The following is a 23,613-nucleotide window of genomic DNA, read 5'->3' on the forward strand; positions in this document are numbered from 1 at the left end:
ATTTACAAGCATCGCTTCAGATATTTTCAATATTTCTCAACTATTTTAAGAAGCCATATTGAGTTCAAGCCCAGCCAGCCTGGCGGTCTAGAGAGAGAAAGGATGCGTATCGCTGGGACAAGAATTAAGCAAAAATAGATAAATCTGACATAATGGATGACAAGGGAAAGATGATTGCTGAAAGATGTTGGCATGCTCTCTGTTCCTTCATGCTTGGCATCTATTTTGTTGTGTTACATGGCTTTTGAAGTGTAAAAAAAAGAGAAGGAAAAGATCTCATTTTGTGCTGAGATAAAAGAAAAGGCAGGTGCTTAAATTCTGTTGAGGATCAGCTTTGATACTGACATTAAGTAGTGACCTTACTTGCGGTTACCCTTGTCATTTTGTAAACTTCTCAATTGAATAAATAGTGCGCTTAGCAACAAATAAATACCATTTAATGAGATGGTATTTTTGATCCCCCTTCCACTTCACATTGCAAATAGATTAACACTTTTATCTGCTTGAGCACAGCCTGGGGTGCTATTTCTGTTAATAACATTAAAAAATATGTTGGAGAATGTCCACGTAGTACTGTTTTTTTCTCCAAGTGTAAAATTAAGGAACCCTTGTGTTCTCTGTAACTTGGATATTTGCCTTCTTTTAAGTCTTATTTGTATTTGTTTCAAGTTGTCCTCTGATAGATGAGCTTTTATATATGTTTGCTTCTGGGAACTGTTAGCAGATCAAGAGGCGAGGATTTTTATCGAGGACTGAAGTATCTGTATTTCCCAGAAATGCAGGCTACTGTGTGATATACAGGAGACTTAACTTATATCCTTACCCGCACTCGCTGAAAATGCCTGGTCGTGGAATAGCAACTTTTATAGGTGTTTCTGCTCTACTGCAATACTTTTCCTTTTTTTTTCCCACCTTGGTTTGTCCATTTTTCTTTATTATTCTCCAGTTTTGATCTCGACTCATTACTGGCCAGCATACAGAGGTGGGGAGAGGAGGAGGTAGAGGTGGTTACCCTGACTGCCCCCACCCCAAAGCATCCATTGCCGAAACATTTTGTATCCTGTATGTTGCTGGCTTGCTCATCTTCAGCGAGGTGGTAGTGAGGATAGTTACTGATTTATGAAGATGGGAGATGAAGTAATGTCCATTCTGTATTTCTCTAAAGCTCAGTGACTTCCAGGGCTCTGGGGTTTATGGAATTACTAAATACACCACCAAGAACATAGCCACAACCTGGCTTGCTTGATTTATTTAACAGATGATCAGAACTTTTAAATAATTGCTTTAAGAACATGTAGTTCACTGGAGTACTACACCCAGCAATTGAGTAACAGGTCCCACTGTCGTGTTGTAGACTGTAGCTGGGGCATGCTGACTCCTCTAAGGCTTCTTTATGGGGTAAGATGCTCCTGAAGGTAAAGGTTTCACAGTTTTCTGCATCTGTAATGGGGTGTATCACCCCACCATTTTCAATTTTCAGCATTTTAAACGTTTTCAAACTAGGAAGTTAAGTGAATAATTTAAATTTGTATTCCTTGTGTGGTATGCCATATCCCCATTTTTCCATTGTATTTTGTGACTCGTATTAAAACCTTAATCATAACGGTCTTTGAGCAATTTTTCTTTTAATTGCAGATTGTTAGTTTGAATATGAATATTGAAATGAGTTTCTCACTCTAGTCATCTTTTTTCTTTCTAAAAAAATTTGCTTTCCAAATACTGATTCAGCTACTGGGGAACAGAGCTCCTGAAAAGGCTTTCTGCTGACTGGCATCCAGAAAAGTTGTTTTTAACTTTGGCCAGAGATGTTTTCCCAATGGATTGTATTCCTCAAAAGCTAAGCTTATTATCTGGAATAGGCATAGCTTAGCCTTGGTCTTGCCTACACCTGGAGCTGACAGAGGCTGGTGTGTTCATTGGCTGCTGGTTTCAGTGTTTTTAGTAATTTGATTTAAGTGGGTACTTAAAACAGCAACGGTGACTGTGGCCCATAGCTGATCTGGCTTCATAGACTGTAGAACTCTCTTCCTTAATTTGGTACATTCTGTCTGGGTGTCTCTTCATGCCTCCCCACTCATTTTGTATTTGGTATGTTGTTGCTATAATTATTCTCCCGATGTGCTGAGGAATTATGCATAGTTTACATATTCCTATTGCTTAACTTGTTAATACTGTGTTTGAAGATTAGTCCAAGTTGCCAGGGTTCATGAAGAAAACGATGATAATTCTGTTATTGGAATAATTTCACAAGAATGTAGTTTGGCTTCAGTCTGGCTTCAGTATGGAGTAGCAGGGGTGTAGTACTTGGGAAGTGCTGGGGTGAAAACTGAGAGAGATTTTCAATGTAGGTTTTCAAGTCCCATGCAGCGATTCTGGTCTGCTGGATGGTGTTGCGCTTGGAATGCATGGAGTAGGTGAGTTAAATGGGTTATTGATGTATTTAGAGATAACTGAACGGCTCCAGACTTTTAAATAGATGCATTGATGGGTGTATTATAGGGAAATGTATTAGAAAACAGGTTTTCTGTAAATGCCATGCACCTGAGACAAACCTTTAAGTAAAATTCTGTTGAATTAGGTGACAGATCCTGCTTCCAGTGGGAGTGGGCTCTCTAGCATCTTCGGTGTGCAAGGAGTGAGAAGGGTTTTTTAATTTCTTACTATGTATGTAATAATGTGATATAGAAAAGGTGAAGCATGAAAGTGAAGCTATTTTTAGTATTTTAAAGAAACAGTAAAAAAATGATCTACCAAGTGATATGTTGCTGACGTCTGTAGTACAGCCAACCCAATTAAGGTGCCATATATTGTTTCCAGACGGATTCTGATTGTTTCTAATTTGGGAACCACGTGAGAGCGAATGGAAATAGGTGAAACGACATGCTTTGAAATTCAGAGTGGATCTAGTATCCGGTTGTTTTCTGTAATTCGACTTCTCGTACTTGGGCAGTCTCCCTGTCCTGCGCTTCGCAGCTAAGATGGTAGCCACCGGCAGCCTTCCCAGGTGATTTTTTCCTATATGGTGGGTGTGGGATTACTGGCAGAGAAAAATTATTTGCTACTATACGGAGAGCGGAGGGCAGTGGAAGAGAAAAGAAAATTGTGCATGTTTTTGATCGGTAAAATTTGCGTCAGTCAGTGTTCGGTGCTGTGGATTTTATTTCTTCCCCCCTGACCTCAGCATATCCTTTGCTGTATCCTGCTATCGCTCTTGCCTGCATGTTGTTGAACTTTGAGCGTGTGTTTTAGAGGGCTTGCGTATCGTGGTCCTGCCCTTTCCTGTGGCTGTTGCCTTGCCACTCATTTTGTTCCTCTCTGTAGGCAGATTCTGCATGCAGAACGCTTCGAAAAATGTCGTACAATTACTGTCTTGAACCAATACCGTGTGTGTGTGTATATATATAGTATAAATTCTGTTGGATGGAAATAGCATTGTATGAGCCTTTTAAAAAAGAATTATGCAGATGCTCCCACTCTCTAAAGTAAACTTCCTCCCCTGCTAATCTTTTTTTAAATCTGGAATGGAAAAAGCATACATTTTTAACATCTGGAAAGGGGAGCCCTTCATGCCTACTGTATTCTTCTATCCAGCATTGCTTTTCATTCATCCTTCTATTCTGGCACTGGTTTTCTTCATTTTTTGCCTTCTGAGCTAGAGGAATGTCGTGTGCTTTGGCTTCATTGTGGACAGGGAAGGTGAGGTATTTGCTTGCCTTTCTCTTCCAGCTCATCAGTCTATTCTGATTCCGGGCTGGTTTTTGACTTCAGCTACAGAAAAGCCCTCAGCTTTTGCCTGGGATGGGTAATGTGTTCCTACAGCTGGTAATTCATGCATCCTTTGACTTTAAATTGTTCGTAACTGTGCTGAGCATTTGTGAATGAGTGTGGAGGAAGATCAATGCGAGAAGAGGCCAGGGGAAAACAGCTCTTTTTCCTGGTCACACCATTGCCTGATTTTTTTAGTTTTCCCGTCTGTGAACTCTTCAGTGTTTAAATTTAGAAATGGCTTGTTTTGGAACAAGTCACTTTTAAGATTGTTTCCAGAAGATTTGTGTGTAATTTAATCCCATTCATGTTTGCTGCTCTGTTCTGTGAGACTTCAGGTTGCTCTTTCTCCCTGTACCTCTCCCAGTATTTTCTAGAAATTTGGAGTTTTTTCCAGTCAAAACTGCAACAGCGTTTATGAAGCCTCTCATACCTTTTCTATTCCCTGTTTCTGTTAATTGACAAGTGGTATTTTTAGAGTTGTTATTTTGTTAAAATAGCCTGAATATTTAAAAAAAATGTAACTTCATTTCTCTGAAGCATCTCATTAGTGATTATTATTTAAATACTCTAGAAATGGAATGCATGTACTTAAAAAAAAAAGGGGGGAAAAATGAATTAGCCTAAATAATATATTTAATATTTCTGATGTATATTCTCTCACATTTACTATCTTTTCCAGCACAGCTTAGTTTAATATTTCAAGGCATCTTCTACTTGCCAGATTATCAATGAGTGGAGTTGCCAGCGAAGAACCACAAAAAGGCTTCTTAAAATGTGACAGTACAACATGACATTTCAACCACTTAAATTCAAGTTGAGGCAGGAAAGAATTAAGATTTTACATACTTCCATCTAGTGAGCATGAGGGAAATTGCATCCCCGGTTAAAATCCCAGCCATTCTCCTAGCGGTTCCAGTTGGGCAAGTATCATCTCATCCATTGGTCTTTGTTAAGCAGTTACTGCTGATAAACTGTGTAGCATCACAGGACTGACAGATTTTTGCTCTCAAGTATTTATGTGGCAGCAGCTTTGCGGTGTCCATAAAATGGCGACGCACAAAGTTTAAGAAAAATCACCTTTCACCGTGTGGCGTTCGTACTCTCCTTCAGTGTGTTCTGCTCTATTTACTTGTCATTCTGTGCTAGAATTTCAGCTGCTTGATTTATGAATTGCTGCTGCTGAAATAAAATTAAAGTGACTGTTCAGTTATTTAAGAGCCAATTAAATCTGATTTTATTCTGATGTAACATTTCCAATGAAAGTTCATAAAACGCAGCCTGTGTATGAAAGTTAGATCTAAAAATGTTTAGTCTTTATTTTTTATAATCTGTGGTTTAGATGGCTTGACTTGCCAACTGAAATCCATTGCAATCTCACAGCAGTGAGTTCTGATGTTACTCTACATATGAAAATAAAATGGTTTTGGATCTTTTCAGTGATCCTGTAAGAGCCTGTAGCTGCTGGTTGGAGAATGTATTCAACCAGGATAACCAGATTTCTCTTGTTGGCAATGCTTTTGGAGAAATAATTTATTTACTAGACTTTGGTGACTTTCAAAGGTAGAAACAATGGGTCTTTGGGGACCAACATGCTCAATGATTTGTCCTGTCTGTACTGTCCTGAGGGACAAGCATTTATATTAGTTGAACTTCCAGTATCAGAATGTGCTAATTACTGTGAGGTCTCCCGCTCACAGGGGATGCTCAGGACGAGATGCTTTGAGAAATGCAGCCCCAGAACCTTGAGCAGTTAGAGCAGAAGTGACGGAGATGTGCCGTTTGTCGCGTGGGGTCAGGGAGCCCAGTTTGCTCTTAAAGATCTGGTGGGGCATGGACATGTCAAAAAGCTAACAGTACCAGAACATACCTCCTGTGTTTTGTTAACAATAAACACAGCAAGTGGAGAATGAGCAGGTACTTTTCATTATAGGTGGCAATTAAAATGTATCTCTTGATGGTGGCATTTCTTATTAGGGGAAATGGCAATGCCAATCCCAGTTTTATTTTGACAATGTTACACACTCCATGTGTTATGGCTTCTGTGGGCTGGGAGGGTGCTGGCTGAGACTGTTTCGATATTAAGGGTCTGGCTTGCCTTATTTTTTATTTAAAAATAAATCATATTGATGCGGATATAATTTTATTTCTAACTAGACAAGCCTGCACTAGCCAGCTCTCAGGTTTGTGGCGTCTGTCTCCGACAAGCTCATAGATAGGGAGAAAATGATTTATTTTAGTTTCCAACACTTAGATAAAACTCTGGTTTTGTGCAGATGGCGCTGAAAGGATAATGCATAGCTCAGACAAATTTGTGTAAAGCACTGTATATCTGTACCAGAATTCAAATCTTCAGTACATCAGCAATACTGAGTTTTATACTACTATCGTAGTAGCCTGGAGTTTTTGGGGCATATAGGATTAATTGCCATGTGGGGAGGTCGGTGGGGTTGGTTTATTCTGGTCTGACGGCTGTGTGCATCTTGGTGGGGGGCTTCCAGCTGCCCAGCCTGGTACCCCAAAGAGCTGTTGGGAATTGTCCGGCTGATGTTGGAGAATGCTTTGGGGTTTTTGGGTGGAAAACATCGAGAGCGGTGGCAGAGCAGCAGCGTGAAGATGCTTAGCTTTTTAGAGGGGGTTGGAGATGTTACAGGCATTTGGGGGGGTACCTGCTCCTCCCTCAAAAGCTTTTATAAAATGCTTTAGTAGAGCGTGATAAAGAAAAATCTGAAAGCTGCACTAATTCTAAATAAATGTTTACTAAACAACATTAATGGATTTTAAATGTTTTTAGGAATAGTTATTAGTCCTTCAGCCTCGTATGGCGAAGGGAGTTTTGTCTCGATGGGGGGCTGCCATTTTAATGCTTCCTGGCAGGAGGCCTATTTTGATCATGCAAATTAGGTTGGAAAAAGTAGGCTAAGCCATTAAAAAGTAGGAGAGTTCATGAAATTTAAAATTTTTAAGGTGACTGTTTTTCTAATGGTTAACATTTCTGTTATTGTCACGTTTGTCACTTCATTTTCCTTAATTCTCATGTCCTCACCCTTCAATGCTGACAACCCCAGTTCTGGTTGCCCTTCCATCCACGGCTCAAAATGGAAGCTGTAAGTCCGTTGGCTATTTTATTCCCAGCAAGGCGCTTGGAAATATTGCCACATGGTGTGTTTTGTTGTATAATTAGAAATGCAGATACTTTCTTGTTGCACTGTGGTTAATTTTTGCTATTCTCCTAACATTAATAGGGACTGAAGGTTAAACTTGGCTTGTGTAAACGCTGGGTATTTGCAGGATGCTTTTTGGCAACAGGGTTAATTCTGGCAGTGAGAAAGGGGCATGTGTGCAAATGGGCAAGGACCAGAGGCAGCACCCAGAAGACTGGATCTCAAGTGGGAAGACACTGGGGTTTTCCCCAGGATGACCCCTTCACGGGCTTCACCTTCCCCATCAGTTTCTGGCCGGGGGACAAGCTGCTGGTCAGCAGAACGGCACGGCACTGATGGAACACGCGGTCCCACTGGGGATGTGGGGACAAGCCCCCTTCTACCCCTTCTGGCCAGTGCATGGATCCCGTGGCCACCATCCTGCAGAAACACTGCAGCCCATCCTTCACATCCCCCTCCTCCGGGCAATGAGCATGTCAGCAAAATAACCATCTTGGTTCCTGCTGGCTCACGAGCTTCATTTAATCCTATTAATTTTTAATAGAAAATTAATATTAAGCTAGTGTACTTCTAACATGACTTTGCCTGTGTGCAGAAAGACCCTCGATTTTTGTTTACTTTGGAGGAGAAGCGTGTTGGATCCTGCAGGAGCGAGACCCTCCAGGCAGTCAGAGCAGTGTGGGGCTTTGGGTTGGGGAAGGTGTCTTTGTAGGGTTGTCACCTTCCGCAGATACATTAGTAGTGCTCTGCTCCACTTCAGTGATCACCAATGTTGCTTGGATTTCAAATTTTTATCACCAAAAGTAGCGTTCTGCGATGGGTGTGTGTGTGGGGGGGGTGGGGTGCTGCTTGGATAGACCCAGGGGAACCAGGGATTTCCAGCTCAATGTGTGCAACAAGTGTATGGTGTGTCCATTAGCGCAGAGCTGACCTGATCACCAGTGTCCAGTGAAAAATGCCAAGGGCTGAATACCGATTCTGTGACAGCTCCAGTAAATATGAATTTCAGCCATTTAGGGTTTCTGTTGGTGAAAAAAGAAAGGTGTATTTTTAATTGCGATTTTCACTGGGAGCTAATAAAACAGATGGAGAGTTTGCACCCAGCCACCCAGCTGTGGCTTTGCCACAGTTGTTCTGCAGCACCCAAAACAGTGAACTCGAAACAGGAAGGTCTGCTCTGTGAGTTGATGGTATCTTTCTCGTTAAGATACATTCTGGGAAAGTAAGCTGCATTCCTTAGCTCTTACAAACCTTTTTAATTGGTTTTTTCTCACAGCCTTTGCCTGATCTTATCATGTAAATAATTGTTGCATCATATTTGCTTTATTCTCTTTACTGGGAAGTCAGTTAATTGCTTTTAATGGGAAGTGTTGGGGAAGCCTGTTACCTCTGCAGTGTGGATGAGCAGTGCAGTGACTACTGCAACACTTGCATTTCTCTCAGCTTTTCTGGAGCCCAGCGGGCAGCGAGCCAGAGAGGGGAGGCATGGATAGGTGGCACCTTGTCTGGCGTTGAGTAGCAGCCGTAAAGTTACTCGCTGTTTTAGACTCCATCATAAAAGTAAAGCTGCAAGCACTGATGTGCCTTGTGTTTAGGTATATCTCATCTGCGGGAATATTCAGCCCGACTTCCCTTATGAAATAGTATTGTAGGGTATTAATTATTCATAGTCAGTTTAATTCTTCTTTCTTGCATATTTAATTGTAATAGCATGCTGTATGTCACAGTGATTTCCCAGAAGAACTGTATACCAAAGGAAAGCCATTTGGGTATGTAGTCTTAAATATGTCCGTGCTAATCTTTGTTGTTTAATTTTGGAGCAGAATGAGATCTCATCTGATGTTTCTTGCAGAGAAACAATTATGCAAAATCATGATTTTCCTTAATCTTCTCAGCTAAATTCTTCGAGCTGAAATAGCTGGTTTGATTTTCACTGATGACGTTTACGTTGCCTTGCTTATTTTATGAGGAAAAAATGCTTAATGGGAGGGAGGACGTGACTTTTGTTTTCTTCTCTGAAGGGGGGAACCTCTATCAAAGACTTTGGAAGTGCCAATCGATTCCTTCCAGAAGATGAAGGAAGGGAATAAGATTTTTATTGAGTTTTTCTCAGTGATCAGAATAGCAATGCCAAATGCTTGCATGATTAAGATTTATCTTTTTTTTTTTTTTTATCGACTAGGATGGGCTCTTAGTGGTTGACGTGAGAAAATATTGGAGGCACAGGAACTGCAAATGCATTCACGATTTGATTTGCATTACTCTCGTTCTAGAGCTGTTTCATGCTTGTAAGCCACTTGGTGAAACCGAATCCCTCGTGTTTGGAGAGCGAGGATTGTTCTCTGAGATTTACTGTAGGAGTTTAAACTTCTGAAAAATCTGTTTACAATGTGTCTGAACTGAAGGATAGAGGACACAGTAGAGACTGTTATCTGTTTACTGCTCAGATAAGGAGGTGGAATAGATTGCTGGCCTGTTTCTGAACTCTGCTTAATGAATGGTTGCTAGGCAAATTGCATCTCAATCAGCTTAATCCTCAAGATGTCATTTACAGGTCTGCTCTTTGTGAGGGCCAGAAACTGCACAGGCCAGAAATTGCTAGCAAAGCAGCTTAGAATAGCTTGTTCAAAAATTCAGCGTACATGTGTTGCTGAGCTGCCCAATTGAAAGTGCCTGTTGTCACAGGGCCACCGTTGCATGGCCAGGCGCTAGATTAGACGAGCGGTGATAGACAGGAGGCAGCAGCATCCTTAGCACCGTTTCTGGATCAGCACAGTGTATATCATAACGTTTTGGCACTGGATTAACGTGAAAGAAAAACGTTTCTAAATGGGGACTGCACTGCTGACGTGATGAAAGGTATTTCTGTTTTGGCCGAGTGTGCCTGGAGCCAGGTGTGATTTCAGGGTGCATATGTGGGACGTGATTAACTTTGGCAAACAGGTGAAAATGGGAGGTGGTGTTCACTGGCACAGGGCAGGGAGCTGGGGCTGGCCTTGGTGAGAGATCTCTAATCGCGAGAAGGCACGGGGTGGTTGTAGAAGGTTTCAGCCTGCCTCTGAAGCAGTGGACTTTCCCCCGCAGCATCAGGAGAGAGCCAATTAATTGCATATGCTGGTATGTGTGTTGCCCACATACATTAGGCTCATGATTTAATCCGAAGAAAGAAAGCTTTCCTAACACAGTTAAGCTTTAACAGTCTCTTAGTAAAGAAAGATAACAAGATACTTGTTTTTATTGGTTTCCTGTGACAGCGATTAATCTTCTTGCAGGCAGAGCATTGTTCTTTGCTGCGTGGCTACACCTTCCTTTCCTTTGATGTATGTCCTCTGTGAATGCTGTGTGTCATGACACTGAACACTAAGTGCAAACTGGAGAAAGCTGGACTTGTTGAATGCTAAAGACATTTTTAGAACTGTTTATGGTCACAGCGTGCTGATATGAAATGTTCTTGGCGTGGCGCACTTATTAAAAGTGTAGGTGAAAGCATAGTATGTGAACTTTGCAGTGCTTGCATAGTTTGGATGTGTAGAGCGTTTGTGCTACTCAAAAATACCGCTAGAATTTTAGGAAAAGATTATATTAAAATGTTGAGAGCCTCTCCAAATAAAGGGTAAACAAAACTTCACCTTAGTCGCTGGCAAAATGATGGTGGTGCTTGCATCTTTACCCTGTAGATGGGAAGAGGACTGTTGAACAGAAGACTTTGTGATCAGAGAGTGCTTTTCATGCAAATGAAGATTTTATTACATGCTGCTGAATCAGGGGCTTGTGTAGCAAGAACAGCACACAAGTGATAAGATCACTTTGTCATAGCTTTAAATTTTGCCCAGCGTGTCTTTCAGATCGCTGAAACAGGCAAGAAATGCTCTTGTTAAGGGCACAGCGGTAACTGATACAATATTTTGGGGGCAGGGCTTTTTCTTCGTGGTACAATCCATCTGCAGTGATCGGCCACGTGTCCACAGCCCTGATTTCAAAGCAATGAGGAACTGCAACCTGTAGGTGACCCTGCGTAGCAGCAAGTCATAAAAGCTCCCGTTCTTGATGGGTTCCCACTTCTGCTCTTGCCCATATGGGTGCAGAATCTCCTCTCAGCTGCAAGCTGGGAGCCCTTAGCGTTGGTTAGAGCAGTTTTCCACGCTTCTGGCTGGGATAGTCCGTGTTGCCTGTTCCCAGGTCACGCAGGGGCTCTGCACATGCCACGGGGCTGTGTTTTGCTGCAGAGGGCACCCATCCAGGACTGGCTCTCTGTTGGTTTTCCTTTTGTATTTGTTAGCTAATATCATCTTCCCGATGTCCTACTTTCATGGTTAGAATCAGTTTGGTTTAATGAGGACTGCTGTTGCCAACAAGTGAATGGATATATGTGGTGGGATAGGCATCTAAATCTTCCCCTGCAGATGGGTGGTGTTCAGCATCCTGATGTGACCTTGGTAAAAGTTCTCTGGTGTGTTACTTTCCCTTTCTGTATCTCTCTTGCTGTGTAGCAGCTTTTCTTTCAGACAAGCGTCTGAGCTATTGGAAATCTGTCCTCTCTTTTCTTTCTCTCTCCAGAGATATTGTCAGCATTAACACCCAAGCTACTTAGATTGACGCCTGAATATTCTGCTTTTGTACAATCAGGAGGCATTCAATGAAGTAGCGAGATGCAAAGAAGTTGTAAGATTTAGGACTGACATTTTTAGACACGTTTCCATCTGGAATTTTGAATAGTCTTGCTGAGGAAGGTCAGAGGCTTCCTTCACGTGGGATGCCCCTGTATGTGTGTGTTGAGCATCCATCGAAGCATATAGCACAGGGAAGAAACATGCTTAACAGTCATCAGATTGCAGTGTGGGGCTGTTCAAGATTCAGATTCTCATCTGAAGAGTCTAGGAATAAAATCTAGCCCTGCATGTTCCTGGAGAGTTTCAGAGCAGCAGGATGGAATCTTTTCTTACATTTTTCTCATGCAAATTATGGTAAGGATTATTCAGTGTTTTAAAATCTGGTTTATACTGGCTTCTGAATTTCATTTAAAATAAACATCTGGAGGGCTTTTTGATCTCCTGTGGAAGACTCTTGTCTGCCTTGCTCTTTAAAATGACTTCTGCTTAATTTTTAGTGAAAGGCAAAGGCCTAGATCATTTTATCCTGGAAGCAATCTAAATGGTTCACCTTCTGCGGTTAGAAATTTCCACGAGCGCACAGGCTATCCAGCAGGTACTTGAAATCCTTTCTCTTAGTGAGCGTGGCAGCGATAGGTACCTGTTTCTTCTGTGCTGCTATTTGGGATCTGGAAGGCTGCTACCTGTAGTGCAATTTGTACTTCTGCAAAGCCTCGTTCTCCCAGTGCTGAATGTGTATCGGAGCAGATGCTTCGTTTGAGGAGAATTATGGTCTCGTCCCTTCGCAGCTAGCACAAAGCCCTCCTCCGGAAGATTGCCACAGTTTGCCGGTATCCCGCAGTCAGATTGGTGTAACGGTGTCACACAGGGAGTAATTGGTTATTTATTCAAATAGCCATTACATTTGGAGGATGTTTTCTCTGGTTTGACAGGAGCTCGCTCCTCTACTCTTCGCTAGAGACTGAAAACGTGTGCCCGTGGCGAGAGTGCTGCGTATGTGCTTCCTCTGTCTTTCTGGCTCTGAAATGGGTTCCTGTTGCTCTTTGGCAGACCCTAAAGCAGCGATCTGTGGAAGCAGTGTATTCAGAGCGAGAGTGACTTTACCTCTTTGTTTTCTCTCTTTATTTATGTCTGTATGGGATCAGCTGGTCCCACATTATGTGTGAAGTCATTAAATTTTAGCCTGCATCTGTAGGATGTGCTTTCTCCCCCTCCCCTCTAGTCACTTTGATCAAATCAAATAAAAAACACAGCGCTTTCATTTCTAGTTCTGTAGTTTCAAAGACAATCTCTTGACATGCTCTAGCAGTCTGGACCTGAGTCCTTTTTTTCCCCTTAGTCCAAAGGTGCACTGTTTCTTGCGCCTTTCTGTGTATCAGCAGTTGCAGTCTGCGTTGGCTTTTATCTGCATCAAAAGACAAATGGAAGAGAGCAAGGCACTGCAGGAATGGGAAACAGACTTACATGTGCAATGGAAATATGTAATCCTTACATTCAGTCTGCCACATGGAGTACAGACCAATTTCTATATTGGAAATCTCTAGCCTAGAGTCCCAGAAATGTGAGTTTCGGCTTTGAAGGCTGGTTAATCACCCCAGCAGTTAATACCAGTGTAAAATTTTCTGTGATGTCAAGCCTTTTCTTCTAAATACCTTTTTTTTTTTTGCATATGTCAACTATACAAAGCAATGCTCAGTTTGAGAAATTAGCATTCACTCTGTAAGCACTTTATTTTTGTCTGCTTTGTGAGCAGCTGAACACATGTCCAGGCTGAAGTACACTGAGCTGCCGCTTCCCGGCAAGCGTGCCAGTGCCACTCGGCATGAGGAGCGATGAGAAGGCTCCCAGCCACGCAGGCACAGGAGAATTTGGAACTTTGTCCGGTGTCCTGAAAAGCTGCTCCTGACCTCCATCCTGGAAAAGCACATCTGCAAATCTGCTCAACTGCATCCCGGGGGAAAGGATCCCAGCTAAGCCGTACTAAATCATACCCAGTTTCTCAACGAGATGAGTGCTCTGGTCGCTGTCATCCTGATCAAAATCCGAACCGTGGCTGATGGCATTCATAATGTTGTGGTACGCATTACTTTTTCAGAGTAGCAGTGCTTAAAGCAAAGTGTGTTTCTCTGCATTAAGGAGTCAGATTCAGCTATTCAAAGCAAGTTGATAAATTGCTTTTCATTAAGTGTCTGAGCGCCAAGGGGTTCAGCATGTGTTCCAAGGAAAAAATACATTAATTACAGCTTCTGTAGAGCATTTATCAATCACATAGTTATAAACAGTACTAATGCAGTTAATTGAAGGTAGAAAAATTTACCTTTTGAATGTGTTGACTGTAGCAATTCTGTGGTTGGAAAGACAAATGGTCTGGAAATTAAAATCGAGTGGTACTTTGGGGAGTGCCTGGGTACCTGTCTCACATACAGACTTGACCAGACTCTTGCAGAGTGTTCAGAGGGGGTGTGCTGTCTGCAGCACGAGAGGCACTGTGGAGGTCAGGGGGGCTACAGCCCAGGTTATTGGGAGCTCAGTGTTCATGCAGGCAGTTTGTGCTGTGTTGGCTGTTGAGCTACAGTCGTACGGACTGTGGTAGTGGTATTTTTTCCCTTCTTGCCCACGCAGGTTGTGTTTAGCAGGCAAACTGTAATTTTGCCTACAAAACTGTAGTACAGTTACAACTGCCTCTGTGTCCTGGCCATACAGTTTATTGCTCTCTGTGTGTGATGGTTTTTTTTTTAAAAGAAGAAAGGCATGCAGAGGAGGAAGGATGTACAAAAGCAAACAAAAATCTCCTGCTCACCTGTAGTCAGTAAAACTTCCTGTGAAAAAATAAATCTTTTGTGAATGTAAGTTTTGGATAAAAGTGCTGGCAGCAGCTGAAGGAATCAGGTGAGGTTGTGCTGAAGTATTTTATCAGGTCTGCAGACAAAAATCCGGCGCTTGTGGTATGCAGAGGTTTTGAAAACATCTTGCACACTTGTGTTGCTTTCCCTGTGGCTGTTTTGAACTGCCAGCTGTGCAACTGGCTGCTTTTCATGCTTCTCAGGAAAGCCCTGAGAATGGTAGAGTATTTTTGCAGTAACTCACGATGAATATATTTCTTGTTCTTTCTTCTGTTGAGTTGTTGTGAGATGGCCTCTGAGCTTCATGCAAGACTGGTAAGGACACTAGGTCTGTGTCAGGACAAGCCAGCAGGGCACCATTTCCCAGGTTGATGGGAAAATGCTGTCTTGGTGCCTGGTCCAGTTCTTTGGTATTCACCTGACGGCTTGTATTTTCTACTGGTGAGTGTTTTGTACTTGTGTTGCAGCTTCTTTTTGAGGCTCTTGGAATGTTTTTTGTCTTTACAGTAGGCTGCACAATATCTCCAACTAGAGAAGAAGGTCTTATCTTGTCCTTACAAATGGTAAAATGAGTATCTAAGAGCTGTGTGTTTGTGGTCTGACAGGAAGCCCTGGCACTGTGCACAATTAGAGATCTCCAATTTTGTACCTTAAATACAAATTTGCCGTATATTTCTCTGCTTGCTTTGTAAATGGGCTGTTAAAATTTCACCATAGGTGGGACCTTAATTCAAGAGCTAAATACTAAACTGAACAACTGTCAGTGTAATTGTACAGGTCAAAATGGTACACATGCATAATCGATGCACACTGAAATCCATCCCCTCCATGAGCCTGCCTGCGTTCACACACCACCAGCACACCTGGTCCGCAAGTGAGTCAGTTTTTATTTTTATTCTTAATATGCAAGTTCAGTTTTTTGGGTTTTATGAAGTCTAATTCATTCTGCCTCATCTTATTTGCAAATATTTCACGTTTTCAAGTGAATCTATTTTTAAAACAGGACTGAAAGCATATTTTTCAATACCTAACAAACGTCTGGTTTATTGGTTGTGTGTTGCATAGAGGTAAAATTTGTTCAAAGTTAGCTCTGAAAAAAATGTGGTTTTTTGAAATAATCAGCTTGTAATAAACAGGGGAAGACAGCTACATTCCTATTCGGGGAACTGTCATAATCTGTAACTTCTAACAGTTTTTCCTTCTAAAATATCATCATCCTTCTGTCATGTGCAGCACAAGGATTTCTGTAAGTCATGATTAAGGCTTTAATTCTGGGCTTTTATAGAGTAAGTGTGGAATGAGAGAAGATAACGATAATGGTGATCTGTGCGAAGCAGCCACTAGAGAGGGAACTATTTCATGTTTCCTTTCCTCTTTGCCTAGGCAGCTGTTTGCTGTACCAAAGAAAAGCTTCCTTTTCAGATCTAGGAAGGCAAGAAAGTCAAGAGGCAGGAATTCTGGCAGAGTGGTATGAGGAAGCTCACAGCTCTTGCATGTCCTTTGTGGTAAAGGAAAGCCCAGAATTACAACCTCATGCTTTACCCAGACATCAAACACATAGGAAAGCTGCACGTAACACCGACGCAGTGCATGTTCTTGCTGATGCTGTTGAGGTTATAACTGCAGCCTCTCCATTATGGGAAAAGGGTAAATGTGTATTTTGGTTTCTTATCGCTTGAAGGCAGAAGGAAGTTGCATACGAGGATCGAGAACATCTGTTGGTGGGAATGCACGGTGCCTCCATTGGGGTACATGTTAGCAGCATCCTGTAGTTTGGGAGTCGCTGGGCTGTTCTGGGTTGGCTTTGGATGGGAGTCATCTCAGCTAACCTTAATACCATCGTGTTCACATGAAAACATGCACACTTGTATCTGTAAGTTTGTTCCGTGTTTTATAGCTGCTGCTGTGATATTAGAGATGCTGCTTGAGCATGTAGGAAGAAGGTGGATTTAGTTTCCCCTGAGGATAATGGATGCTTTGAAGGAAGGAATGTTTGTTTGCGCCTGTTGGTATCTTGTTGAAGAAAATGGTATCTTCTGTGAATGTTACAGTGACACGGAGGGAGTCTGGTTTGAATTTTGAAAATACAAATGTAAGCCTGATATCCTGGGCAAATGCAGGTTTTGAAGACAACGCTGTATTTACCTGGCCTCTGCTCTTAACTGCTGCAGTTCAACTGTAGCATCCTTTGCTCCCTCTCCTAAATGACCATGCGGATTTATGCATTGTGAAGCGTAACTGAGATACATCCCAGACTGTTCTTTTATTCCCGTTTCCCACCAATACAGCATTAAAAGCTTGGAGTTGGAAGTTACCATATAAAAGGAGAAAGAAAACTAATTAAAGGTCAGAATGCCTTAGTGTAGTGAAAATTCAGAGGCAGCAGATAGAAAGTTATACAAATTGCTTTTGACTTCAGGCAAGTCGATTTTCCTATTTCTTGCATATATTCCCATGGTAAAAGTAGTATCTCATCTGTCTCATAACTGACCACTAGCATATGTGTTTCAAGCACAGCCAGAAATGCTCCTTTGAAGCTTTGGCCAGGCCCTACAATCGTCCCGACTTGTCTTTTCTACAGCTTTTTTTCACCTTAGAAGCGGCCTGCCACACCTGGCAAGACCTACTTACGCCTGTGTTGTCTGTCAGCTCCTGCCACATTGCAGAATACGGAGTTAAATCTAAAAATAGGCTTAAAAAGAGGTGAGGGCTTTGAGCAAAGTAAAGTAAGCCACTGATTTGGGTCATGAAAGGGAATTGATGTCACTGGTTCTCCGTTGCCGCTTTCTTGAGCTAAGATGTTCTGTTCTGAGCTGTGAAAATGCAGAGCGGGGTGGTAAGCAAACGGCACTCGATACAGGGAAGGGTGGTCTGCTGCCAGTTCTCCTGGGAGGCTGCCTGCACCATGACCTTGTAAGCCTGATGCGAGAAGTCAAGGTAGTATTGAATGCTGCACAGTTTCATTTATCTTCAAAGTCTTCTTCAGTGGTAGAAAACTGTCACACACTGCCGTCCTCTTAACAAGGAGCAACTGTGGCATTGGGTGATTAAATGCTGCATCCAAAATTACATCGTGGACCAGTGGTGAGCCAGATCCTTCCCTCGATCTCTTCCGTCATAGGCTAGCCCATAATCAGGAGACCAGTCTTCTAACATAAATCTGGTCAAAAAACCTTAAGCCACTGTAAAAGGAATTGTGTGCAATTTTTGCCTGTTTCAGAGTGGTTATGTGGCTTCAGTAATGTTTGTTAAGTGCTTTGGTGAAGGACAGAGTGTTAATAATTAAAATTGGAAGGAAGTTCTGAAGTGGTATGGAGGATGACGACCGCTTTCTGGTCTGTTAGTTAACAAAAATGCAAAATATAAATGGACGAATCAGCAGGAATTTAGTTTAATGCTCCCTTCCCCCAGCCACCTGCATGAGCTGAGCACAGAAAGCAGCTAATTGTCTGCTCCGCTGCAGAGATGAAAGAAGCTGGTCCTGCAACAGGAAAGGCTATTGAACTGCGTGAAGGTGGTGAATTATCAGCACTGAAAACCTTTTGAGTTGGTATCTTTACGTGCTCAAAAAGTACATTATTTGTACTGGTGTTTACAGTGTTTGGGGGCTGATGAAGCCAGCATCTCGTGACACGAATCTTACGTTTCAGTCCATGTAATTAAGAGGTCAGTAAAACTGAAACTTTTTTTTTGGAACTAAATGCTGTCGCAGTGTTTGGGTGTTGTCGAAGAGTGTGTTTGGTGAGGACAGGCCCTCTTAATGGCTTTATCTTGGCCCAGCTAACGAGCTGTTTGCAGAATTGCGCTGTGATTTGCAGTGGGCAGACTGTAAAAGCAGCCTTGTATTTGTCCATTTTACTGCTAGCAGTTTCATTTGCAAAGTGCAGGCAGGAGCAGGCTTCTTGCCAGCAACAGCTTCATTCAGATTAGGGCTTTGGTTCAATTATGTCCAATTAACTTTTATTGCAGATAGCGGTGATAATTACTTGCAAGTCAATTTTTTGGCTGTGGTTATCCCAGGGCTAAAGTCTGAGCTTGATGGATTTTAATAACTGAAGTGACGTATAGCTTTTCCTCTTTTTCTCTTCTTTAGGCCTCAATTAGATGAAAGGTCAGAAGGTATGTAAAAATCCATCTTACAATTAAAGGCAACTGTTCTACTCGTCAGCAGATGCGTACTACTGTGTTTTAAAATAATCTCTTGGGATCAACCTGAAAAAAGGCTTTTTAAACTCTTACGATCATAACCTTGAGCTTGCTGCTGCTTTATCTGAAGAGTGAATTTGATGGAGCTGATGGTACATGTGGCAGTACCTGCCTGCCTGGAGCAGAGAGCCGCTGCCTTGGCTTTTTTTACTGCACTACATCCTGTTCCAAATTGCTTACCTAGAAGCCTTTAGTGGTAGCCCTTGGGCATGAGGAGTGTGATATGCACAATTTTCCACTTAAGTGCTGTTACCCCAAAGCTGCTTCATTTCCTTACCTTGTAGAGCATTGCCATCCCAGCTTGGGGAGAGGAGCAGAGCTGTGCTGCAGCAGGTGCCTCCCCTCTCCTGAAGCATCCCACGTACATTTAAATTCTCTCTGCCTTCCCCCTCCAAACTATTTAATTTTGTTGTCTGAGTAACATTATGAATGGAGGTCAGCTTAAAAGGTGAAACGGTTTACAAGCGAAATCATAGTTAATTAAACTGCAAGAAGCAAAAATTGATTTTGTTCGAAACTGTTGCAGGGCTCTACGAAAGGTCCACCTGAATGCAGAAAGCCAAAAGGTCCTGTGCTGGCAGATGCTGACAGCGCATGCCACTTGTTACAAAAGGCGACTTTCTATTGTTCAGCCTCCCTATTTATTTATCCCCAAGTACACTCGATGCTATTGTGATTTATTGCCATTTCAAAAGACTACCTCGCTGCATGTTATTTTGCAGTTTTCCATTTATAAAACATTAAGAGGATGTGATACCAGCCGGTGATGATTTCAGTGCTAGTTTGGTAATTTTGTTCCAGGAAACGGTAAGATTTATCTCTGGCTCTTCAGCAGTCCTGGGAAAAGGCCGTTCTTGTAATGCCCGAGAATAAAGCGGAGTTTTAGGGCTGGAGAAAGGCAGGAAGCCTGCACCATCAGTCTGGACACTGTCAAGCAAGCCATGGCTGGCTGGAAGGAATTGTATTGAACGCTGAGGTTGGCAGAGGGCTTCAAGTGACTGCAGCTGATACAGATTTTTGAAACCCCTAGATTTTAGGTTACTTTGGGAGAGGGAAAAGGAATGAGTCTCATTCAATCTTGAGCAGCCTGCCGGGGGGTAAATGAGACACTGAGTTTTCCTTGGAGCATGAAAATTGGCACAGATTCAATTATGTTTCCTGGCACGCTCTTGCAGACATTTGTACTGAAGAAACTTCACAAGCCCAGTTAGTTTTTGTTTTTGTTCGCAGCATTTATCTGTATGCTGAACTTGGAGAGACTGTGCCGCGTGCGCTTGGGGGTTGCCGTAATCCCGCCAGCGGTTATGGAACTTCACGGGGCTACCTTTTAAATAACGAGAAGCGAAGCGTATCAGCCAGCCACAAGCGCTTAACAACCCTCACATGGCTTATGGGACCCCAGGGTGCTGGAAACTTGGAATAGTTTGGAGCTTTTCTTTTGTGCGTGGGTGGATGCTCCTGCTTCCTCCCAGCCCCAGGCTTTGTGAACAAGCCCGCAGTTAATCATGGAATTTCAAACATGTGTGTTTACTTTCAGGAACCTAACTTTAGACTTCACCAGCTTGCTTTCGTCTAAACCAGCTTGGTTTCCCTATATTTCACTGGCCGGGGATGGTCTGGGGGGAGTGTTTCCTTTGTGTGCTTACCCTGTAAGGCCTCTTGGGAGCTTCAGAGACTGGCGTATTTAAAACTTGGCAATAACTCTGCGTATGTGGTCTGTTTATATAATGATAAGGCTGTGTTAGAGTATTAGAAATTTCCTGGTAGTACTGAGTTGCTTAACATCTAGGTTTTACCGTGTAAAAGTACCCCCCCTGGCCTGAGGAGCACTGGGTCTGGCAGAGGCAGTACTAAACACTGAATATCAGCCAGAAAATAATACATCTTTTTAGTCCAGAAAAGCAGCATCATGGTAAGTTATACTGGAACTGATTCTTAGCTTTACGGGGAGGGTGTCCCTGGGCAGTGGGTGGGGGTGAGTTCTCCAGTCCTGCCTGGTGAGCCTTGGTGGTGGCAGGACTGACTTTGAAAATCAGTGCAGTGGACGCTGTGCTGCCTGGACCGAAAAACCAACCTGATGCACAGGTAAGGCTGAACTTAACAGTCATTGTGGGGGTGTGACAGTTACCCCCAAATCCCAAGCACTGCATATTTATCTTAAACTTAATCTGTTTTGATTTAAATATTAATAAATCTTAGGAGAAAAAAAAATAACCTGATCTTGTCTAAACCTGTGAACTATTTCATAGAGTGTCCTGCAGGACCTGTGCTGTCAAGATTATATCCTGCAGCTGCATTAGATTAAAATCACTTCAAAGAGGTTTATTTATTTATCCCAATCTAATCATTGTTTTCCTCTAGAAATTCACTTTTATCTTTTTATATATATTTTCAGTACATAGCTTTTTATGCTGTGTTTGGCCGTATGCAGAATCAGTTTAAAATGCAATTTAAAAACTTTACAGGTAGGAGTTTCACAGTTGCTCTCCATTGCTGGATGCCAAAACCTACTTTGGCTTTGGGTCAGCTTGCCCTCCGGTTTACAGCTGACTGGTTTAGGTGAGTTATTGAGCCTGGTGCGGCGCAAACACCCCTCAGTTCCTTAATTTGCTGTCTCCGTTCCAGTTCCCCCAGTAACACGCCACCCATCCTCGAAGGGGCTGGGGCAGCAGCCCTTGGGGAGCTTTGCAGGTGCTGGTGCCCACACAAGTTGCCACCGTGGAGCCAAGCCTGCTAGTGAGAAGCCTTGACGTGCCAAGTTTGGTTTATCTCCTGCTCTGGACTAATTACAAGCAATAAAGCCGAGCACAGGAGGGGGATGATGGGCCTTTGTGTCAGGACCCTGCGCTGCCGACCTGAGACTGTGCTTAACAGCAGTTTGAGATGGCCATTGATGCTCACCTCAATCCCAAGTACAGTCCGTGCGGGATTTCACTTCGTTTTAGCTGGGGGTGGTATATTGGAGTTGTCTGCGCTAGGTCGTGCTGGAGCAGAGTCAGGTCAGAAAGTGCTAGTCAGGTGCCGAGTATCTCAAAGGGAATAAATGTTCATCTAATAAAAAAGTGAACGGGCTTGTTGGTAAAGATAATTCAAATGCTTTTGTTTTCAGATATTTAGATCTCGATTCTGAAAAACTATTAATTTCATAGAGATCAGAAATTGAAGCATGTTTTTAATTATAATACAAAATTCAGCAATGGAGTTACGGTCAGCACTTCTCTATAAGTCTGAATTTCTTTTTTTAATGCTCAGCAGTGACCTAGATGGCATCAATTTGGTTATTGCAAATCAAGCTAAAAGAATGATTTTACGCTTCTACTGAAAATGATTTTTGTAAGTCCAGTATTTCCTTTAGAATTATTGTATTACTGCCCCAGTCTTTTATGAACCTTTGACATTGCCTAAAATGATTATCTGCCTGCGGGAACAAGTTGCCTTTATAGCCCTGTCTAAAACATTACTCTCTGTATTGGAGCTAAAGCTTCTGTAAATACATGTTTTGACCTTCAAGGAAATGATGCTGTCTTATCACAGAAGCCTGGCTATTCTGAATTGAACACTGCGACCACTCTTAATCACTTGTTCTCTTTCCTAATGTGCCATTATCCTGTTTATTGCTGCGTGCGTGGCACAGAGCCCCTCCGTGGCACTTCGGCAAGAGGCTTACTCAGAGAGTCACAGCGTTCAGGCTATAATGAGCGTTAATGACGGAGCAGGTGAGCAAACCCCTGTGCCTATCTTGCTGTCGGAACTGCTCCTTGGGCTGTCCAAGAGCACACTGAGCACAGTGCTGTGCTGCAGAGCACTTTTGTCTCTTTTGGGGCTGCACACAAACTTGCCATCGGTTAAGTAATGTTTTAGACACCGAGCTCCTTTGGTTATGCAGGCCTGGGCTGGTGTCAGACGTTACTGGAGTAAAAGGTAGATGCTTAGGCGAGTGTGGGAATGGTGTGATCTCATGGTTTTCTGACTGCAGTGAAGACTCTTTAATTTTGTTTGTCTGCTTTTCACTGAAAAATAGGTCTTGTTTTTTGCCAGTCTTCTGAAGTTGATGAAATGAGGAAAAAAGGAAAATACAATTACTGTTTTTTCTTGCTGACTGTGAACGTTTCTGTTGCTTACTCAGGTAAAGCTCTGGCAACTCACTGTGGTTTTGTCTTCTGATTAAAAGGAGCTGGATTCTTGTTTTGCCTTTTTGGTCTTGCTGGGCATGATTTGGGACAAGAAGCTGCTGCCCACAGGCTGTTTGCAGAGTTTCACTGAACTTTGCATGCTTATAGTCACGAATGAATCTTTTCTATAAAGGTCAAGCAACTTTTCACCTCCTAAAGCAGTTCCTTTAAGTTGTGGATGTGACAGGTCTTCAGTCATCATTTCTGAACACCACCTGAAAGACTCCAAGAACTCCACCTCCTACAGAGGGCGAGAAGAAAATCTGGGTTTAGATTTATTTCACAAGGTTTTACAACTATGTATCTTGGACCTCTGGTAGTGTAGATTGTTACTATCTTCTCGGAATGAAAGGGAGAATGACATAAACTTGTCCTGTTGATGATTGTCTGTTGGCCCTGCATCTTGGTGAGGTTGTGTGTTTGTTTTCTCACAGCACCGAGTTGCTATTACTCTGAGTGGGTAGGGTGAATGGGCAATGGCATGGAGTTGTCAAGCAGACATTCAGTGCCCCAAACTATTTTTGTTAGTCACAGTGGCACCCAACAGGCTTTCTCAGCAACACTGTCAGCTTTTGAGAGCGCTCGCACAGTGAAGATGCACGATTTTTGTAAATTAATATTCGTATGAGATTTCTTGGCCGTTAGTTTAATCAGCCTTTGCGTGTTGAACCATGGAGATGCATATAAACAGGGAGCTAATGAATTCTACACAGTGAGTAATTGCTGTGCTACTGGAAAGCTTTAAGTCCATGCTGTTCGCTGTATCGGTGCAAGTATTCCTTGGGCGGTCTGACTTGTGATGGTGGTCTGAGGTTAGGTTTCAAATTAAAGTCTTTAAAACGTCCCTGCAGAG

At 42.6% G+C, this 23,613-nt stretch overlaps 1 protein-coding gene across 12 annotated transcripts in view; it reads left to right on the top strand.

Annotated features, from left to right (window-relative positions):
• The window catches only part of FAM222B (family with sequence similarity 222 member B), a 38,878-nt gene that overhangs the window by 1,813 nt on the left and 13,452 nt on the right, over nucleotides 1-23,613 (top strand). For 2 of the 12 annotated variants that reach the window (XM_056356682.1, XM_056357079.1), the window contains exon 2: nucleotides 13,293-13,615. The exons of 4 other annotated variants lie outside the window; for them this stretch is intronic. Coding sequence is in view for 1 of the 8 variants with exons in the window: in XM_056356217.1 (XP_056212192.1) it covers nucleotides 15,166-15,256 (91 nt within the window). In the remaining 7 variants the exon portion in view is untranslated. Of the gene's footprint in view, nucleotides 1-6,854; nucleotides 6,873-13,292; nucleotides 13,616-13,645; nucleotides 15,257-18,398; nucleotides 20,501-20,572; nucleotides 22,715-23,613 lie in introns of those variants that run through there. 6 more of the 12 variants (XR_008824702.1, XM_056356217.1, XM_056356816.1 and 3 more) reach the window with 5 other exon arrangements.

Source organism: Falco biarmicus, chromosome 1, assembly GCF_023638135.1.
Source record: "Falco biarmicus isolate bFalBia1 chromosome 1, bFalBia1.pri, whole genome shotgun sequence".
Lineage (NCBI taxonomy): Eukaryota > Metazoa > Chordata > Aves > Falconiformes > Falconidae > Falco > Falco biarmicus.